This window comes from Castor canadensis, chromosome 5, assembly GCF_047511655.1.
Source record: "Castor canadensis chromosome 5, mCasCan1.hap1v2, whole genome shotgun sequence".
In the NCBI taxonomy this organism is placed as follows: Eukaryota; Metazoa; Chordata; class Mammalia; order Rodentia; family Castoridae; genus Castor; species Castor canadensis.
In genome coordinates this window covers 165,106,214-165,126,177 of record NC_133390.1, presented here as the reverse complement: position 1 = coordinate 165,126,177, position 19,964 = coordinate 165,106,214, and the positions used below count along the sequence as shown (strand labels likewise).

Genomic DNA, 19,964 nt, shown 5'->3' with positions numbered 1-19,964 from the left:
ATGTCATCAAGTCTCCAATTTAGTACTGTCGAGTTTGGAGGTTGTGAACCTTCCTGTAACAAAGTCCTACAAACTGGGTGACTTCAAGAGCAAAAATTTATTGTCTCACAATTCTGGAGGTCAGAAATCTGAAATCAAGGTGCCAGCAGGATTGGCTCCTTCTGAGAACTATAAGTAAGAATCTGTTCCATGGGTTTCTCTTAGCTGCTGGTGTTTTGCTGGTGATATTTGGTGTTCCTTAGCTTTTAGAAGTATCACCCAGTTTTCTGCCTATCTTCATATGATACTCTCCCTAAGTGCTTTTCTGTGTTTTGAATACTGATCACTTTGGATTAAGGATCCATCCTAGTCCTAACTGATCCTAACTTAACTAATCATATCCATAAAGGCCCTATTACCAAGTCAGGCCATTTTCTAAGGTGCAGAAAAGTGAGGGGGTGGCAAAATTCGACAAACGACAGAAACTGTACAGCTAGGAGTAATGTCCATGTGGCTCCCAGTGTAGTCTGATGATTCATCATTCATAGTGTGATCCTAGTACATGTTAAGGGTATAGAAGAAGCAGAAACCAGCCCTACTAGAGAGGGCCACACAGATGGACTGATGTTCAGATTTTATTCCTGTCTCTGGCAGAAGCTGTGTGAGGCTGTTTCAGGGAAGGAACTGCAAAAGCTATGAAAGAGGCCCTGGGCAATGGGTAAATTCAGCAGGCTGGCCTCGCACGCCAGCTGCTGGGTGTGTGGCAGAAGGACCATTCTCCAACCACACAAAAGGCTGAGGTACTGACCATGGTAGTTCTGGGCAAAGGACATGCCAGGACTCCTGGGACATGGACCAGCACTGACCACTGAGAAGACATCTGACGAGGAGCCATTGTATCTTTGCTACACAATTTCTCTATCAGATTTGCCATGGCAGGACATCTTTAGCACATGGTTGACACTTAAAAATTACTTGGGGAAATGAATGAATGAATGTGGACCCAGCATCTCACTGCAGCAAGATTCAGAGAGTATGAGGGTTTTCCTTGACCTCTCTGAAACCTTACTCTGCCATATTTATAGTGATCTTTGTCTATCCATTAATAAGACATTTTCTAACACACTTTCTGCCAGTGGTCTGCTGATAACCCTACTCTTGTAGAACAAAAGGAATAAAAGAGTCCTGTTTCTACCTACCATGAACCCTTAACATATAGAAGCTGTATTATATTCTTGGGTTGAGGGGTAGCAAAATACTAATGGAATTGCCTCAAATATGACAGCTAAAAACACATTCCAAAGCCCTTTGCTTGGCTCAGTCTAGTCCTGGGAATTGTCCTACTCAGAGCTGTAGATAAAGAAAACTGAATCCAATAGATAAACAAACATTAAATTTTGGTTTAGAAACAAAACTATATTCAGACTTTGAAGGGAAAGAAGTATAAAAGATCAATTTAAAAATAAGGTTTTGTTATTGCAGTTAAAATAGGAGTTGCAAGAAAGGGCAAGTAAGAGAACTATTAAACAGGGTTTATCCTTTATTTGGAAGAACAATGGGCTCAATTTAGGCACCAGGTTGAAAATGTAAGCTAAGCATGCTCAAAAGTGATTCTTGGGAAAGTCTGGGCTGGGAAAACTTGGGAAGGGGTATTTAGAATTTGGAGGTGCTGAAGCTCAAATGGAAGGTAAAACAATGCTCTCATGGAAGAAGCATTATTCCGTCTGGTGGAAGAGGCCCAAGGTGGCACTGCTGAAGGAGATACGCAGGTATCTCAATCCATGCCCTTTCGGCTGGAACAGAGCAAGCCAAAGGGAAAATTGTCTCTGACCTGGTTGCTCAATTCTGGAGTCATACCAGTCAGTTCCTCTCTGAAAACATAGCAAGTTTCCTCCAAGTTCCCTTACCCACAATTTTCCTGACCCTTCCCTGCACCCTTCAGTTCACTTTGTTACTTTCTCTTACCCACAATCCCTGCCCCATCAATCTTTCCTCTATTATATGGCCCTTTCTTCCTCTCCAGCCTCTCCTTCCCTCTTATTATTCACTACATTCCAGCCTGTTGGTCTTTTTTGTCAGTTCTTCAACCAAATCAAATTGCTTCTAACTCCAGGATCTTTACTCATCTTGAAGTGCTCTGGCCACCATATCTGTCTACTTAACAGATAAACATATTTCAGGCTGCAGCTTAAACCTCATTTCCTAAGAAAGACCAACTAGGCCTCCAACCTAATACATACCACCAGTTTTCACTTTCAGTATACCCTTTTCCTTCATAGCAGTCATCTCAAAATGCAAACACAAATTTCTTTATTTGCCTTCATTTTTCTGTGGTACTGGGACTTGAACTCAGGGTCTGTACCTTGAACCACTCCACCATCCCTTTTTTGTAAAGGGTTTTTTCAAGATAGGTTCTCACAAACTATTTGCCTGGGCTGGCTTTGAACTGTGATCCTCCTGCCCTCTGCCTTCTGAGTAACTAGGATTGCAGCCATGAGCCACCAGCACCCAGCGTTTGCCTTCATTTTTAAGGTTCATCTCCCTGCTAGACTCTAAGTGACAGAAGTGCAAGAACTGTACCTATTTTGAGCATGGTTATAACCCCAACTCTTAGCATAAATTGGTACTCAATAAGTGTTGAATGAACAAATGGACAAATGGATGGATGGATGGACCAGATAAATGAATCAAAGACAGATGAGCAGATGGAGGACTAATAGGCATTATTCTTGCATGGCCACATTTTTTCAAGTGCAAACTTTATGTCAGGTCTATTCTTTTAGAAGATTGGAGTAAATAGAGTGTTGACTATGTGATCTACAATCCTCACTAACAAAAATCCCAGCCAGTCTCTAATTGGGTTCCTGTTTACTCCCTCAGGGAGTTCCTTCCCCTTTTGGATACCTCAACTGGAAAGAGTCTTGATATTATGAGTACAAACTGTCTCATTATTTCTGCCCATCAGTCCTAGAGGCCACATAATCCTATCTGCTTTTTCTCCTTCTAGAAAATAAAATTTGCTTCCTCTGACTAGGGAAGAGTCTGATAGGGTCAAGCAGGTACACACAAGCAGGGCCTGCCTTTCTGCCATTGGTTGGAACCACTCTGGCAGCCAGCAGGCAGCAACACTTCCTTCCCTGGAACCAGCCTTCCAAAAGAACACAGCTGGCTCCACAGACTCCCACTGGGTGTGCAGGAGTGGCAGTTAGAAAAATCAGCTTTGATTTGATTTGCAAACGGAGCCGAGTCATTAAGACAAAATAAATCCAGAAACCCATAAAGCCATTTGCAGAGTTGCCTTGCAGAAGACAGCCACAGTTTTAATGTAGTAAACACTCTCTAACGATCCCATTAAAACAGCCCCCTTGGAGTAGGTGCTGAAAACTGAACTCTGGAATAATGAAGTATGAGATAAGGGGCAGTGTCACCAATAGCTCTGTCCTGCCCAGTGGTAGTAAAGGACTAAAACCATTGTCCCATAGAAATGGGCAAGAGGCATGGACAAGGATCTTTTGTAAACATGCCTTATTTTTATAGGACCAAGGCTGAGGTGAAGCATTTTATCCAGAATTTTTCTCACCTTCTCCTTCAGGAACTGGTAGGGACAAGAAATAACCATTCTCCAGGGAAATGTCCTCACTGTACAGACGCTAAGACTAGGGCCCATAGCAGGGGCGATATGTCATGTCTTCTTTACCCATAGGTCATAGGGGGTGTAAGAAACCAAATGAGAAGTGGGAATCATCTGCTATGAATAGGAAATTTTTATTCCCACTGATCCAATTCTACATGGAAGTTTCTATCTTATATAGCTTCCTTGAGAGATTGCATGGAACAATGGGAAATCAGACACCTAGTTTCAAACCCTATCTCTGAAACTTAGTTGTTTGACCTGGAACAAGCAACTTAACATCTATGAGTCCATCACATCACTTTTGAACCTGAAATCATTAATCCTGTCTAGTAATTATTCAAGCATATAACAGACAATAGACAATGAGCTTCCTTCCTTCCTTCTTTCTTGCCTTCTAAGTCTCTGAAAGAGAGCCAGACCTACTCAGCACAGGTCCTTCTATCTGTTATCTGAAGCAGAAAGTCAAAGCCTGGAGTCTAGTCATTGCTCATACAATTCTTCATATCAGCCCTCTGTCAAATGGACTCAAGTTAGATTCATAGTATAGTAACTGAAAGAGTACAGAAATGATGCTGGCTTCAGCTTTCCCCCCTTGACCTTGTCAGCTACAGATCATTGTGTGAGATCCTGCATGGCTATACTGTATATTTTGACCATGTACAGGATTTTGCTCATCCATTTACTAGCCTTTGACTAAGGCTCTATCCTTTTCTCTGAATCTGCCCAGCAATTTCTAGAGAGACCCAGGACCATAGCCTGCCCAAATCTAGCTATGGCAGATGAGGCCACAATGAAGGATCACTTGTGAGAGAAAAAACTGTAGTGAGATGGTCTAATGGAAAACTTTGGTTCTTGAACAATTTGTAAAATCTGTCTAACTTTCCAGGGAAAAGCTCAGAGTAGGTGTTTGGAAGGTTGAGCAGGGCACTGATATTTCTTCTCTAGTCAAGTCCAATGTTATATTTTCCAGTCTGGGAGTCTTGAGAATTGCATGAAAATAACAAGGACTCCTTGACCTTTGGCCCTCTTTGATCTAACCCAGTGTCTTGCAGATCCTAAAATTATGATGGAATGATATGGCTTTTTCTGAAGGTTTTGTGACAGGTAGAAGAAGGAATTACATCATGAGGAAATAACAAAGTGACCAAGATAATCTTTAAATATTGCAACCCTTTCCTTAATATTTTTCTCACTACAACAGCTGGCACATTTCTCTGGTTATATAACCTTCCCCTATCCCCTTATTTCTAGATTGGCTGAAGCTTTCCCCTTCCCGTACATACCCTCTCCACACCCCACTCAGAAAGGACCCACTGATACAATAGAGTCCAGGAAAACAAAACCCAATGCTGACTCTCATCCTTCCAGCATATTCCTGGGGAGTCTCAATTCATCCCTCTCAGCTAGAAAGGAAAATTATCTCCTCCTGACCTGAGATGCCTTTATCTCAAGCCTGTGGTTCCTAAAGCAGTTGCTTCTCATAAAGGGAAAAAGGAAGCTATTTAAAGTTAGGAGTTGGGGATGGGGAAACTAGGGTTAGGCTGGAGACAAAGGTAAAAATTAAAGAGAATCTTAAACTCTATTGATAGAATCTCAATGTAGTGTTCCAATAGCAAGAAAGGAGACTTGGAAAAAGTAGCCACCTACTGGGTGCCAGTCACAGGATTGTGTGTTCACATGAGGTTACAGTGGCACATATTATGCACTAAATGAATGTCATTGTCCTCATTCTTAGGAATTGAAGCTATATAGGTTTAGAAGGTCTAAATAAAGAGCTCAAGTTCCCTGAGACTTGTAGCTCACATCTGACTCTGTTGCATCATTTGAATCTTGTTAATACTTTAGACTGGGTGATAGTCCATGGATCACTGGCAGAGTCTTGGTCTCCTATTTGTTAACCCCTTCTGACAACTCCTTTCCAACAATGATTGAAAATAAAAATTTTAGGGTATGGTAGTCTTTGACTTCTCTGTAGTGGTATCCAAATTAAGCTCTGGAATCCAGAGCAGAAGGAGGGATGGCTCAAGGATCCCCTAGCTCTCTTCACTTTCACAACATATTGAAGCTAATAATCCAAGAAATTAGTTTGTCTTCAAGGTTGTCTGCTCCAGGCCATCTGTAGCCCAGCAGTATCTCTTGACACTCGACATTCATTGCTTTAGAAGGAAAAGTCAGAAAGGAAATCTAAGGGACTCCAACTTCTGGCCTCCTTCTTCTTTGTATGGTCTCAATTTTCATCCATAGCTGATACATATGCATAAATGCACTGAACAGGGCCTGAAAACTGTGAAGAGAAAAGAGTCATCAATCCTCTGATTAAAAAGTCATATAGCAGAGAGACTAGTTACATAGAAGAAAGCAAGAGACTTCCACTTTTTCAGCTGGGTGGCCAGGATAGGCTAGGGTTTGCTTAAATAACATGTTAATACCCAAATCTCAGTAGCATAACACCACAAAGGTATATTTGATACTATGCCATCTAGAATACATGTGGCCGTAGCATAAGAAGAGAAAGCAGAGAGATAGTGACGTTGATCTTAAATACCTCCCTTGGATAAATACCTCATGCCATGTCCACCCCCATGGGCTTGGGAACTAGTCGTGTGATACAGCCTGCCTGCAAGATGATTGGCAGTCTTCCATTTGCCTTAGAAGGGCAAATGGCACTGGTAAATACTAGTCATCTCCAGTGCTATATATAAAATGCCTTTTCTTATGTCTACTTCCCTTTGTGTTCTGCTGAGGCCCAAGATCTACCACTTCTCTTCTCTCTCCATCCACTAAGTGAACCGTCCCCTGCACCTGTCCAGCTGTCCCTCTCCTCCTGCCCCTACTAGTTGAGCATTATTATAAAAGGTTTTAGCCCAAGAGGGTAAGGAGAGAAGCACCTCCCCTGGGCCTCCTAACCAAACTAAAGCTTTAACTGCTTTCCACTTACTCCTCAAAAATATCTTCATGAGATACCTATTATTACCCCCACTTCATAGGTGAGGAAACTGAAACCTAAAAATGTTTATAATTTTCCAAGTGAAAAATACTGAGAGTTTCATATATTCACTTAGCTTTTAGTAAATATTATGTGCAATTTAGTATTGATATGTGGTCCTTCATTCCATAGATGTTAAGAGCATCATATTTGTATTTGGACAGTCTTAGAGTCTAAGCAGGAGGCAGTATTTATATACCCTGTATCTCAGTTTCACTGTCTACAAACCAGTGATGATAACACTTTGATTTTTCAGGGCTAATATGAGAGTTTAATGAACTAATGCATAAAAGTGCTTAGTGCAATTCCTGGCTTATAATAAGCACTCAACAAGTAGTATATATCAATAAGGGCTATGATGAAATAAGTCCAGGATGCTGCTGAAACAAGAAAAAGAGAAACGTAAATCAACTTAGAATATGCTTTATCAGAATGTGTGGGCACTAAGGCAAGTTTTGAAATAAGAGTGAAAATTAATATGCTGAATAGGTTGAAGAGTAAGGCAGAAAGGTGTTTTAAGTCAAGGAAGTGTGTAAGCAAATTACTGGAGGCAAGACAGCATGGAGCAGGAGGCTATAGCTCAGTGACAGAGCACTTGCCTAGCATGCATGAGGCCCCAGGTTTGGTTCCTAGCACTGCAAAAATGAGAGAAAGAGAATATGAACCTACTAAACTTGAATGAGACAAGGCAAAGGAAGGATGGCCCACATGCCAGTGTGAGCTAAAGAGGTTAGGCGCTGTCAGAGGTGAAGTTGAAGGGCATGCAAGGCTATCATCCGGGATTCTGTATAGCCCCATAGAACATAGATGTGAACATTGACAAGAGGCAGTGGAGGTGCCTAAGCAGACTCCCCTTTCCAGGAGGACACCCTACTTGCATCTTAGACAATGGATAGGAGAAGATGGCAGAGGCAGGAACAAGACTGCAGAATGAGAGAAGGGTTAGGAGGCTACCAAAGGAGGCCAGGTGTGAATATATGAGTTATTTCTTCTCTCAAGCCTTTTAGTGAGGCCAAAATTTCCTGTCATGCCTACCTCAAAAGGTTGGGGGAAAAGAGTTAGTAAAAATAGCCACTTAGAACAGGAGTCATCAAGCTTTTCTGTAAACAACCAGATAGAAAATATTTTGAACTTTGCATAACTTATGGTCAATGTCACACCTATCAACTTTGTCACCAAAGCCAAAAAGAAATCATAGACAACATGTATGAGTATAGCTGTGTTGAAATAAAACTTTGTGGACACAGAAATTTGAAATTTATGTAATTTTCATTTGTAACAAAATACAACTCTTTTATTTTTTCCCATACATTGAAAAATATAAAACCCATTTTTAGCTCCTGTCCACACAGGAAATATTCAGTGGGGGTTGAATTTGCCTCATATGCCATAGTTTGCTGACCCTTAACTTAGAATGTGCTTTGAAAAGGACAACACTCCCCATATCTTTAAGGAGTGTTGTAATTACTGTTTAGAAAGTGGTTAAATCTTATATTTTATAGCTGTTGATCAAACCTGTCACTTGCATTATTTTTGAAATGATGTATTTCCTGTTGACCACTTAGGTTAACCACCCTACCTCTAAGGTTTTGTACAGGACCTTCTGTAGTTTCGTTAATCAATGACTTGAAATCCTGTAGCCTCTGACAATGCATAAAACACTTTCAACTTTTGTGCCACTTTGTTTAGAAGCAAGTAGTAGATTTGGAAGGGCAGGAACATCAAAGTCAAGCAAACCACAGTGTGAATAGAGCCTCGGACAGTTACTAGTTTTGTGACCTTGAGAAAGTTATATAAATTCCCTGATTCACCATTTCTTCATTCATTTATTCATTTATGCAATAAATACTCACTGAGTACCTACTGTGTGCCAGGTACAAATGCAAGGCCACAAAAATACATGTGTCAGTGAGACACAGTGTCCACCTTCAAGGAGACTACAGAATAAAGTAGATGGCTTACAGTATGGTGAAGTTATTATAATGAGAAGCGAATGTTAGGATGTTATGGGAAGACAGAGGAGGTACATATGTCCCAGATTCAGTGATCCTAGGGGGAAAGGTTTCCAAACTGACCCCTGAAAGACAAACATCTGTAGTTACGTGAAGAAGCAGAGTGGGGGGGTGTATGTTCTGTACAGAGACTGGTCAAGGCATGGCCTACAGTTAAGAAGGTGGGAACAGTTAGTTACACAGAAAGTTGTTTATTATGCTTGGGACATAGCAGAAAATGTAGTGCTGGAAGTACAGAGGAATGAGACTGGAAGGGTGGACCAGGAACTCATCACTAAAGATCTGTTAGTTGGGTTGAGGGGTTTGAAGTTTATCTTGGGGACACCAGGGACACTGATGCATTTGAACTAAAGGGTGTAGAGTAGGTGGAAGTAGGGACACCAGATAGGAGGCTGCTTGAATGATCCAAGTGAAACCTAAGGGTGATTTGAGTAAGTGGAAATGAAACTGGAGAGAAGAGGATACCTTCAAGAGCTTCTCTGGAGTAGAATTAATAAGACATGGTGATTGATTATACGTAGGGCAAATAAAAGGAGGGGTAAAGGGCGCCTTCCAGGTTTCCAGAATGAGAAGCTACATACCATTGATGAAGTAAAGGAAGACTGGGGGAGATGAAGTTTGGCTGGAAAAATGATGGATTCATTTATACTACTGACCTTTCTTGTTTGTCCTAAGTCTTAAAGACATTGTACGTGAAGCACCTGGCAGAGTACCTGGCATGTTGTGGGTGTTTGATAAATGGTGACACTTACTCTTATTTCTTTTTAAAATATCTGTTTCAGACCTCTGTTTTGTTAGGTCACAATGTTCTTTTGCTGTTTAGCGTGAGCGTTTTCAGAGCCACAAGAATTGCAGTTTGTTCACCGTACTGCACATTTTCATGTGTTTCTTTCTCTCCTTCTCTTCTGCATGCTGCCTGGGGATTGGCTTCCTTGTGGTCAGCACCAATGGGCAGCGCCCAGGTGACCCCGGGGACTCCACTCTGCCTCCTCACCACAGGTGATCACCAGAGCCCTGGGAGGGTGGGAGGGGATTGAGAGTGGCCCATGTTCACTGGGTCCCCCAGGCCAGGTGCACCAGGTGCTCCTCCCTACCCACCCATCCATCCATTCATCCATCCACCCCCCCATTCATCTACCCACCCACTCATGCATCCTTCTATCCATCCATTCATCCATTCTACTAATGCTTAGCAAGTACCTACTATGTGCCAGGAATTTTTCTAAATACTGAGGAATGTAATAACAAGCAAAGAAGATATGTTTGATACCTTTCTAGGAAGGGAATCAGGCATTGGTGAAAACACTGCACAAATAAGCATGCAAGTGTGAGTAATGCCACAAAAGAGAGGTGTTGTGTTCAAAACAAGCAAGCAGTTCTGGAGCTAAGGGAGTGCTTCACAGGGGAAATGAAAACTGAGCTATGGTCTGAGGTTGGGAAAGGCTTGACCTAACAGGTCTGTGCTTAGAAAATGAGTAGATTTGGCCCTGATACTAGGTCTATCACTAGTCCTGACACATCCATAAATATATTCTGCCCCCCTTTTCCTTCCTGCTAAGTAGGAGTAATAATACCTACCTCTTAGAGGACAGTATTTGCATTATATACTCTATAAATGCAGATTTGTTTGAAACTCCTTTATAAAACTAAACAAAGATAATAAATATCAAAGGAACTGGAATGGGAGTCCTTGGATTAGTGTAGGTATTTTATGTAAATACTTTACCTCAGTTACATCATAGGTAGAGTTCATTCTCATTTCATGTAAACATGTGCCATTCTTTGAAGGATGCAGAGCCCATCCGTGTTAGAAGTCAATGCCCACTGCAAGACCGTACAGAGGAAACACAATCTGCTAAGATTTCTAGCTTTCTATTTACTTCAGGGGCCTTTTGTGATCAATAGGAAGTTTCTTGGAGATTTCTAATGTTTAAACATCACTTTTCTCAAAGTCCTTGCCCAGAGAATGGCCTTCTCTCTCTTAATCCCTGACTAGTCAGTACATCATGGTGGCATACAGGGTGTAGCAGGCAGTGATAACCTGAGTTTGATCATCTATTACCTTCACAGTGCACCTATTTCCCAAACTCAGATTCATCACAGTTAGTAGATCTCCTAGATGGGACTCCCTGGACACCGGGTCTGCAACAGATTCTTGCAGAGATTATTCATTGAAGAATTTTCTCAGAAAAAAGAAGGGAAGAAGATGGGCTACAGCATGGGGACAAGCTAAGGAAGGATGTGGATACTGGTATCAGTTGAACCCATGGGGGTGTCTGGAATGTGAATCCTACCAGAGTTGGTCCCATGTGTCAGTCAGCCACTGGCTGTGGGATGGCTACAATTGCATGACCTCCTGGAGAAGTGATTTCCCTCTGCCTGATAATTCATCTCCAGGGAAGGAGGTATCTATGCACCATTTGCTGCTAGCACCCACAGCACCCAGACAGAAGGTGCAACAGGCCAGGAAAGGAGATCCAGACAAAACCTCAACAGCACCCACTATGGTCTAGTTTTGTCTCTGCCTTTGTAGTGCCATGAATCACCATATCCCACTGTATCACTGCCAACCCCTCAGGCATTGGTCAAAAAACTACACAAATAAGTGAGCAACTGTGAGCAATGACATCACAGCCACTCCCTTAAGCAAGTTGTACAGCCTTATTTCTCCTGGAAAACTAGTGTCACGCTTACCTCATAAAGTCATGTTGCATATTAAATTTGATAACCTTAGAGTGCTGTACCAAGTAGCAGTCCATAGTAGGTCTTCACAAAATGTTAATCCCTAACTCCACCTTATCACTGACCCTCCAGCCTCACTCCTCCCCAAGGGAAGTGGAAGTCACAGATGGACACATGGGAGCATACAGAAAGACGATGAGAGAAACGTGCCTCTCTCATGCCTGATTTAGGGAGGACCAGTGTTCTTCTGGAGTAGCAGCTTCATTTTGGCTGGCCATTGTTCTCTGGGCTGTATTCAAATCGAGCAGTCAGGTGATGTTTTCTTTAAACAGAGCCAATCTTATATCAGGCACATTTGTTCTTACTTCTTACCTCTTACATTCTTACATCTGAATGTTCCTCCTCTGACAGGTTTATTTCATTGTGTTCCATTTATTTTCACAGGTTTCTCAGCTTCATTTGATGGGTGAAATGCCTGTGAGTCTTTCTCTTTGAGCAGGCTGTCCCTTTCACGGGATGTTTTTGTTAATGTCCGTCCCCTGGTAGCAATAATGGCTGATGTAAATAATAACTGCCGGGATGAGTGATGGAGATACTAGACTGTCAGCACAGGCAACTCTTTTCATAGCACTCGAGCCTGGAGACCCGCACAGCCACGTGATGTGGCAGGCACGGGCTGGCATTGGGGGTAAGTTGAGGCTGTTTCAGGTCTCAGCTCTGCCACTTTCTAGTCAGATGATCCTGGATGAGTTACTTCTTTTCTCTGGACCTCATTCTTCTGAACTGGAGAAGTGGGACTAATAATACCACAGCCAGAGTTAGTCATGAGAACTGTAATGATTGCTTTAACTTATTTGCCCGGCTAAGTCCAGCTAGTTCTTCATGTCTCCCTGAATCACTGGCCTTTCCTTCGAGGAATTCATGCTCCAGAGACATACTGTTAGCTTTGTAAATCTTGATAGATGGGGCTGGATCATTCTCTGCTGTGGTGGACCATTCTGCGCTCTATAGGATATTTAGCGGCATCCCTGGCCTCTATCCCAAACATGCCATTAGCATGTCAACCCCAATTGTCACAACCAAATATATCCCCAGACATGCTCAACTCAGACCCTATTTAAAACCTCCAGAAACACACTGTTCAATAGAAAACAAATTTCTACATTCAATAATAAAATGCAGCAGGTGAAATTAATTTTAATAATATAATGTATTTAGTCAAAGATATCTAAAATATTTTATCAGGTAACAAATATTTTTTAAAATATTAAATGTAGATATTTTACATTCTAATTTGAATCCAGTCTTCGAGATCTGGTGTGCATTTTACACTTAGAGTGCGCATCTCAGTTCATATGCTAAGTTTTCAATGGTTAAAATGAAACATAATCCTCAAAAGATAAAAACTGTGGGTAATGAGTACACATACTTTTTATTGCTCCCTTTAAAATTTAAATTCACTGAGATAAAGTGAGTTTTAAAATTCAGTTCCTCTGTCACATTTCAAGCGCTCAGTGAGCACACGTGGCTTAGAGAGTACCATTTTGGACTGTGCAAATTAGAGGTAAAACATGTCTTCATCATCTTGGCCCCTTGCTGGTGATCAGAAGAGCATAGGCACAATCTGTGTAAATGTTTGCTTCCTTTACTCTCTTCACCCCTGCCCCAGGGGACATTTTTTCATGTCTGGAGATGTGTTTGGTTGTCCCAAGTGGGTATGGGAGTCTCAGGCATCTAGAGGTAGAGTCGATGATGAAAAAGCCTCTCTGGACAGGATTAGGCATTATTTATAGAGGGTTGACTTGAGGCTGCAATGGACAAATGACTAGTTAATTAACATATCACCTGTGAGGACCCAGTCTCTCCCAAGGCCCACCACTGCTGTGTCTAACTCAGCCCTTTCCTATACCCCAGCCAAGCTTCTGCCTCTGACCCAATAGGAGACTGGCAGGTCAGAATGGATGTGCTAATGGTCATCTTCAGAGGCATATCTGACACCAGTGTGACCATATCCAATGCCCATTGTCAATTGTCCAAATGAGAAGGACTTTGGACAAACCTCACTTGAAGTCCAAACTCTATTCCTTAAAACTGGGGGAACTTGAACAAATCACTCAGTCTTTCTGAGCCTCAATTTCCTCTTCTATGAAGTAATAAAGATGAGTCTTGGCCCAGACAGGCAGTGCTGTATACACCTTTCCTGATCCTTCCTTTCTTTCCTGTGCATTTCTGTTATTATTTTTCTATCAACTTTTATGTTGGAGCACTGCTGTAGTGACAAGATTCAGGCTATAATATACCCCCTTGGGAATGCTTTGTAAACACCCCCAGAGAAACATTCCAGGGTCAGCTTGAAAATCCTGGACCAAAATAGAAAGTGTTGGAGACTTTGGGACAAGACTGAATGGGTGGTGTCAGGGTGAGGAGTCAGCAATGCAGCCTTCCAGGATCACTATCTGGGCCCTGGAGGCTTTGATACACTATGGTCTCAGCAACCTTCCAGGGATCTTATGCCTTTGGTTGGAGTTAAAGATGGTGTGAGAACAGGAGCTGGTGGCAGAATAACCTGGCGAAGCTCTAGTCTGAATATCCACTATACAAAGCTATGCTTGGTAGGAAAAGAAGACAGGCTGTGGGGACATTCCAGCCTGCCAGGCTGGCTGGAGAGAAGTGGCAGATGTGGGGGTCAATGGCATCAGAGGAATATGACAAGATAATTAAATAAATGTCAAGCATATGTTCCATGCTTCCTACATGTCATGGAAAGTACAGTGTCTCACATTATGAACTCATGTAAAATTGCCAACACCTCTACCAAGTAGAATGCTATTCTCACTTTACAGAAGAGGAAACTGAGGCTGAGATGATAGAAAAATCACAGAACTCATAAATGACTAAGTCAGGATTTGAACCCAGGTCTCTCTAGACAGTTTGCAATTGTATCTACCATGCAACTGTACCCATTAGCCAGTACCTTTGTGAACCAAGCACTGGGGAATACCACAGCAAAGTCACTTAGTACTGTGTCTCAGAAGTCATGTAATTTACTGTCTGTGGGACTTTGAGCTACAATTGCCCCATCTCCTTATCTGCAAATAATATTGGCCAGTAGCTAAGAAAATAAATTAGATAGCACACTTCATTATCTTAGACAAATGCTTTCATTATTATGAATCTAAACCTATTTTACAGATGAAAAAACTGAAATCCAGAGAGAGGGAAGGCAAACAGGCAAGCTGACTAGTGGGTGAGATTCAGACAGATGGCAAGGCCAGAACTATGGTCCTTGAGAAACACAAGGAATGAGGGAGATGTGTAAGAGTCCATCAGGACCTCAGGCCAGGCACACCAGAAGGCTAAACAGAATTCATTGAATCAGGACACATAGGGATCTGGATTATAAAATGTGAAGCTAGAGCCAGCAACCCCAGCTGCTATAATAGCCTAAGGCAAGAGCGGGACTGAGAGCTGAGGTGGCTCAATGCTGGGTCCCTAATCCTTTGACCTGGGTGTCCTCCAGTCCTCCTTGACCAGGGATTTGGTTGGTCTCACAGCACAGGGATAGGGATATTGTACCTGAAGATTAGGGGCAGACACCACAAGTGGAAGTCAGGGAGGCAATTGACATCAGTGATCAGTAAGGCTGATCACTGCAGAGGTCCCTGTTCAGCTCTCCTGTTGAGATACTCATGTGGCTTCAATGGTGAGTCAATAGAGTAGGGGAGGAGTCTAGTACTTGTTAAAGTGCACCAGAATACTGTCCTTGCTGATAGTATGTTCAACAGTTGGTAGACACAAAGCTGTTGGTACAATCATTCCAGATGCCTTTTTCCTTATTACAAATCTCCCATCCCCTATGGAGTATTCTTTTATAACAGGTGAATGTTTATGTTTCCTATTTAAAAAAAGCTTCTAATCCAGGAGCATCTATGATTGAGGCACCTTTTCTATCCAGGAACATTCTTAAACAAAAAGAAATCAGCCTACACTCTTCCATCCAAACTGTCATAAAAGTCCAAGTCAGAAACCCAGTGCCATCTTTCCCTTCTCTCCCCATCTTTAATATCCAATTCTCCATCACATCAAAACAGTGCTGCCTCCAACATCTCTCCCTCCTTCCTCTCTGCTACTACTCACGTGTGAGACTCATAAAGTCTATCTTAGATTAGTGCCACACCTTCTTCATTGGTATCCTTGTCTTCACATTAGTCTCTTTCCAATATGTACTCCTCACTGACGTCTGAGTGATCTTCCACAAGTAAGAGTCAGATCCTGACTAAAATACTCCCAAGACTTCCCTTGCACTTAAGGATAATTAGTTGGTCCCTGTCCCTTCTTTGTCTCTCCAACTTTGCTTCCTCCTTTGGATTCTGTGCCCCATTCATATTGATCGCACAAATAGTACCTGTCTCCTTAAATCTCTACCTTTCTTTGTTGGGACACTCTCCTTCCATGGTCTGCCTTACTTGTCCTCTGGGGTCTCTACAAAACTTTACCTGAACCCTACTGTCTCAGGGTGAACCTAGAAGAAATGGCTAAAGGCAGGGCCAATCGATGCAGAAGACCCTACCTCCAGGCCTGAATGAGAGTTCTGCTTGAACTTGACACACAGCATACACACATTGTCTTGGAGCTGTTTGGATTCTTTCAGCTCTTTCCCTGTGTCCCAGCACATGTACAGTGCTCTTCCACTTGATCTCATGCATGAATGAGCAGGTGGTTAATATTGTAAAGCACCTGCCAAGCAAAGGATGCTCACCCCTGCTCCACCTTCTTTTTCTACACAGTGATGGTTCAAGCACCTCACCCTGCTCACTTTTTTACCATCTTGTTAGACTGATTGTGAGTTACTGAGCAGTATCTTTCGATCCAGTATTTGAACTTCACCCAGGCCCACATGACAAGTTTCCTGGAGACTTATTCCCCAGAGCCCTTGAATCAGGTTCCTTCTAAATCCACTGGGACTGGTCTTACTGAGCCTTATACCTACCCTGGATTTATGTATGACTGACCCAGGAGATGTCAGGCTGTGGGAGGAGTCATGAAGAGAGACTTAGAGTATACTAGCATGATCAGCATCAGCTGCCACCACCACATCACCAGGCCTTCACTTCTACCCTCATCATCTCCCACCAATAGCAGAGCTGCTTTTCCACCCATCCTTTTGGGAAGGGATATAGGTCAGCTTTTAGCACAGAACACAGTGATTCACTGTTTCTGCTTTCAAAAGCCAAGGGACAAAGGCTAGAAAAAAAAAAACACGTTCATGGTGGATTTGGCTGGAATCTCAACAACCACCACCTTGCTCACTGCTGGTTTTATTATCCTCACTTGGGTTAGTTGCATTAATCTGAATTCCATGCTGCATGTTTACAGCTCCTCTCTCTGATCCTACTCACACTTCCACTAATCTTGCTATAGATTTCTCGCTCCTTTCAGGGTACCTTCTCTCCTTTCCAGGCACTCTGATGCTTGCTGCAAGCTGCCTGTTGCAGAGGCATGGTCTGGACTAAGCTGCACCAGATGGACAGCTGTTTTCTTCCCCTCCCCCTTCCTGTCTCTTTGGGTCAGGTAATACAGTCATCCCTTGAGGGATTCATTTGTCTGGAGCTGTTTAAAAAGAATTGAATTTTGTTTCTGAGTAAGAGCCTTGGAGCTTTGGCCCCTGGTGCCTCCTGTTATGTAGTTCAGACAGCAAGCCAGGACACAGTGTCCTTCCCAAAGGCTTATGCCTGTTCGGTTCATGTCCGTTCGGTTCATGTCCAAGCAGAAGTCTCTTGTTCCTCTTCTTGCATGCTGTCCAGTGGGCCATGGCCCTGTTAACATTTTACTTAGTAAAATGCTAAGATCTCCCTCCTGTTTGTACTCCATTCCCAAGCTGTTTGAATCATCGTGATTTGGTTTAATGTTATGAGTTGGATTGTGTCCCTGCAAAAGATATGTTCAAATCAATCTCCAATACTTGTGAGTGTGACCTGATTTAGAAAGAATGTCTTGCTGGACATGATGGAGCATGCCTGTGATCTCAGCAATTTGGGAGGCAGAGGCAGGAGGATCGCAAGTTTGAAGCCAGCCCAGGCAAAGTTAGTGAGACCCTTTCTCAAAAACAAAATAAAAGCAAAAGGCCTGGGGACATGGCTTAAATGGTGGAGCTCTTGCCTATGAGAACAAGGCCCTGAGTTCAATCCCCAGGACTGCCCCCACAAAAATAGGAATATTGGCAGATTAGGGTCCAGATAAATGTGGAACCTAATAAGACTTTTCTGCTTTAGTTCCTACCACCTCCATTTGAACTGTCATAGCATCTGCTGCTGGTCCTGCCCTTTCCTGGCCTTGCTCTCATAGACCAGGCTGCAGTCACCTGCTCTCCCTGTCCTGGGATTATATGCCCTGCAGACCATTCCTGGATAGCTTTTGTACTCTGTCTTACATTACTCCTAGGAAGGCTTCATTTGTTTCACAGTTACCCTGGGTCTGCTCTAAACTCCACAGGATGAATTACAATCAGCTCAGTGTGACCACGTGCTCTCTTATACCAGCTGCCTAAGAAAGTTTAAAGGGACCACTGCTTTGTCACAGGGCATCCTGAAGAGTGTGTGTTCTCTCTTACATCTGGTCTTCAGACTAAATCCTTAATCCCCAGCATAGACTGTGGGTGCTCCTGTTGGTGGCAGCCAAGCAGCTTTAATCCCCCTGAGTTCCATCCAGGCTCAGTGTACAGATTTCTGCAAGCAAGAGCCAATACTGTTGGTGCTGCACGGACTCAGTCTCTCTATCTTCAGCAGTAGGGCAGGCCTTTCAGGGGAGACAACCAAGCAGGCAGGGGAACCAAGGTGAGCAGGGTAGAGAGGAGGCTGCTGGAGGGCATCAGGGATGCCTACCATGTGTGCCTCACTACTGATGACACGTGGAAATCAAAGTGGTCTAGTTTTGCCTAACCAGAGTTATGCATGCTCTTCCCTCAACACACCTCTATGTGAGCACCCATCATTTGTAGCTTTAATTTTCAGTTTACATGCTTCTCTTTTCCACTAAGTAGCATATTCCAAGATGGCAGGATTGTCTTTTCACTTCCTCCCATCCCAGCACCTTGCTGTGCTCACTATCATCATTATAATCCAAGAGTCTCTCAGATTAGGCCATATCCAAGACCACTCCTCTGTAGCTCAGGCTTAAATTGGTACTCATGGATATAGTCCATTTGGAGGCCAGTTGGCTTGTTCAGTTTGATGGCCATGAACTAAATTTTGTTTCTGGTAAAAGTTAAAGGACAACTCTAGGCATAGTTTGACCCCTCACCCTCACCATGGGAACAAATTGGCTGCCAGAACATCCTAAACCCAAGCCACAGACTGACTTCTGATCCCTGCATTGATTTGACCCCTACCTCACAATATCCTGGTTGTTAACCCCGACTGTGGATTTACAACCCAGTATACAAAGTGCAACTTCTTCCTAGTTTCTTAGACAACTCATACCCAACTCTAGTTAAGCTTAAGGTCTTATTCTAGTTGAAATTCTCTTTTTAATTCCCACTGGGTCCAGGAAATGCTCATAAGGTAGGTCTCTCTAGGGCATAAGAGAGCAGTTGAGACCACCAGGAGGTATAGGGATTTCCAGCCCTTGGCCCTATAAGGGGTGTGTCAAGAATGACTATGCCTGACATCCTTTAGACATGACTGCTCTTAATTAAGTCTGGGGTGCTAAATTTGAATGTATGAAAAATATTTTAGAAAAAGTTTTTTTCTTGCATCCAGAAGAAATTCTCCATTTCTTGTGGAACCATCTCATAGAGACACTCACAACTGAATTGGAGTTTGACTTACACAAAGCATCCATTGTGCAAAACAAAGTCCACCTGAAAACATAGAGTCAGAAGATGCATGGGACCTAGCGGAATCAGCACTGGAGGAAGGATTTATTTGAATGGCCAAAGTGCTCACACAATCAGTTAAAGTGATTCCCATCTCACAGGGTTCTAACCTCCATTTAAGGCTGAAAATGAGGGCACCTCTGTCAGCAATATTTAGCAGATTTAGTTGTACAGGCTGCAATGAAGTCAATTCTAACCTCTTAGGACTGGCTAGGTAATATTGAGGGAGTGTGGGATATTAGAAATGTGTGTCTTCTTTACACTTAACTCAGTACTTTATTAAATGGTTTTCTATAGCAAGGGTAGAGCTATCTTTTAAAAAAAAACCTGTGTCTGTAGTGTTTTCCAGCTACTTGACATTGACTCCAAGTTAAATCTTGGCTAAAAGCAATTACTGTCATGTGATGAATTGAGGCAATTTATTTATTACTTGAGAAACATCTTAGGTAATGTCACTTAAAAATATGATGGACTAATCCCTCTTAAGTACTCCATTGTCAACCTGATCCAATGAGGGAAGTACTAGTCTACAGTGTGGGGAGGTAGTCAGCAATTTTTAAAAATCAGACACAAAGTCCAAAGAGTAAGTAGTAAAGCAGAAAATACTCACCAGAACTTCAGCAAAACTTGTCTCTTTTGGAATTATATTAAATGTGTTGGTTGCTAATTATCAAGAAAGGTCTTTTAGAGAAAGCCCAGAGATTAATAATAAAACTAAACTCAACGTATTAAAGGCTTGGAGATGGTGGTTGATATACAAGAGAAGTGAAAAGGATGAAGGAACTTAGGTTTAAAAGG

The 19,964-nt window shown here is 42.5% G+C and overlaps 1 protein-coding gene across 11 annotated transcripts in view; it reads left to right on the top strand.

Annotated features, from left to right (window-relative positions):
- Positions 1-19,964, top strand: part of Ptprt (protein tyrosine phosphatase receptor type T) — a 1,025,960-nt gene that overhangs the window by 835,107 nt on the left and 170,889 nt on the right. For 7 of the 11 annotated variants that reach the window (XM_074074788.1, XM_074074792.1, XM_074074785.1 and 4 more), the window contains exon 14: positions 9,554-9,610. The exons of the other annotated variants lie outside the window; for them this stretch is intronic. In XM_074074788.1, the coding sequence (XP_073930889.1) occupies positions 9,554-9,610 (57 nt within the window). The remainder of the gene's footprint in view (positions 1-9,553; positions 9,611-19,964) is intronic. 11 annotated transcript variants of the gene reach the window in all.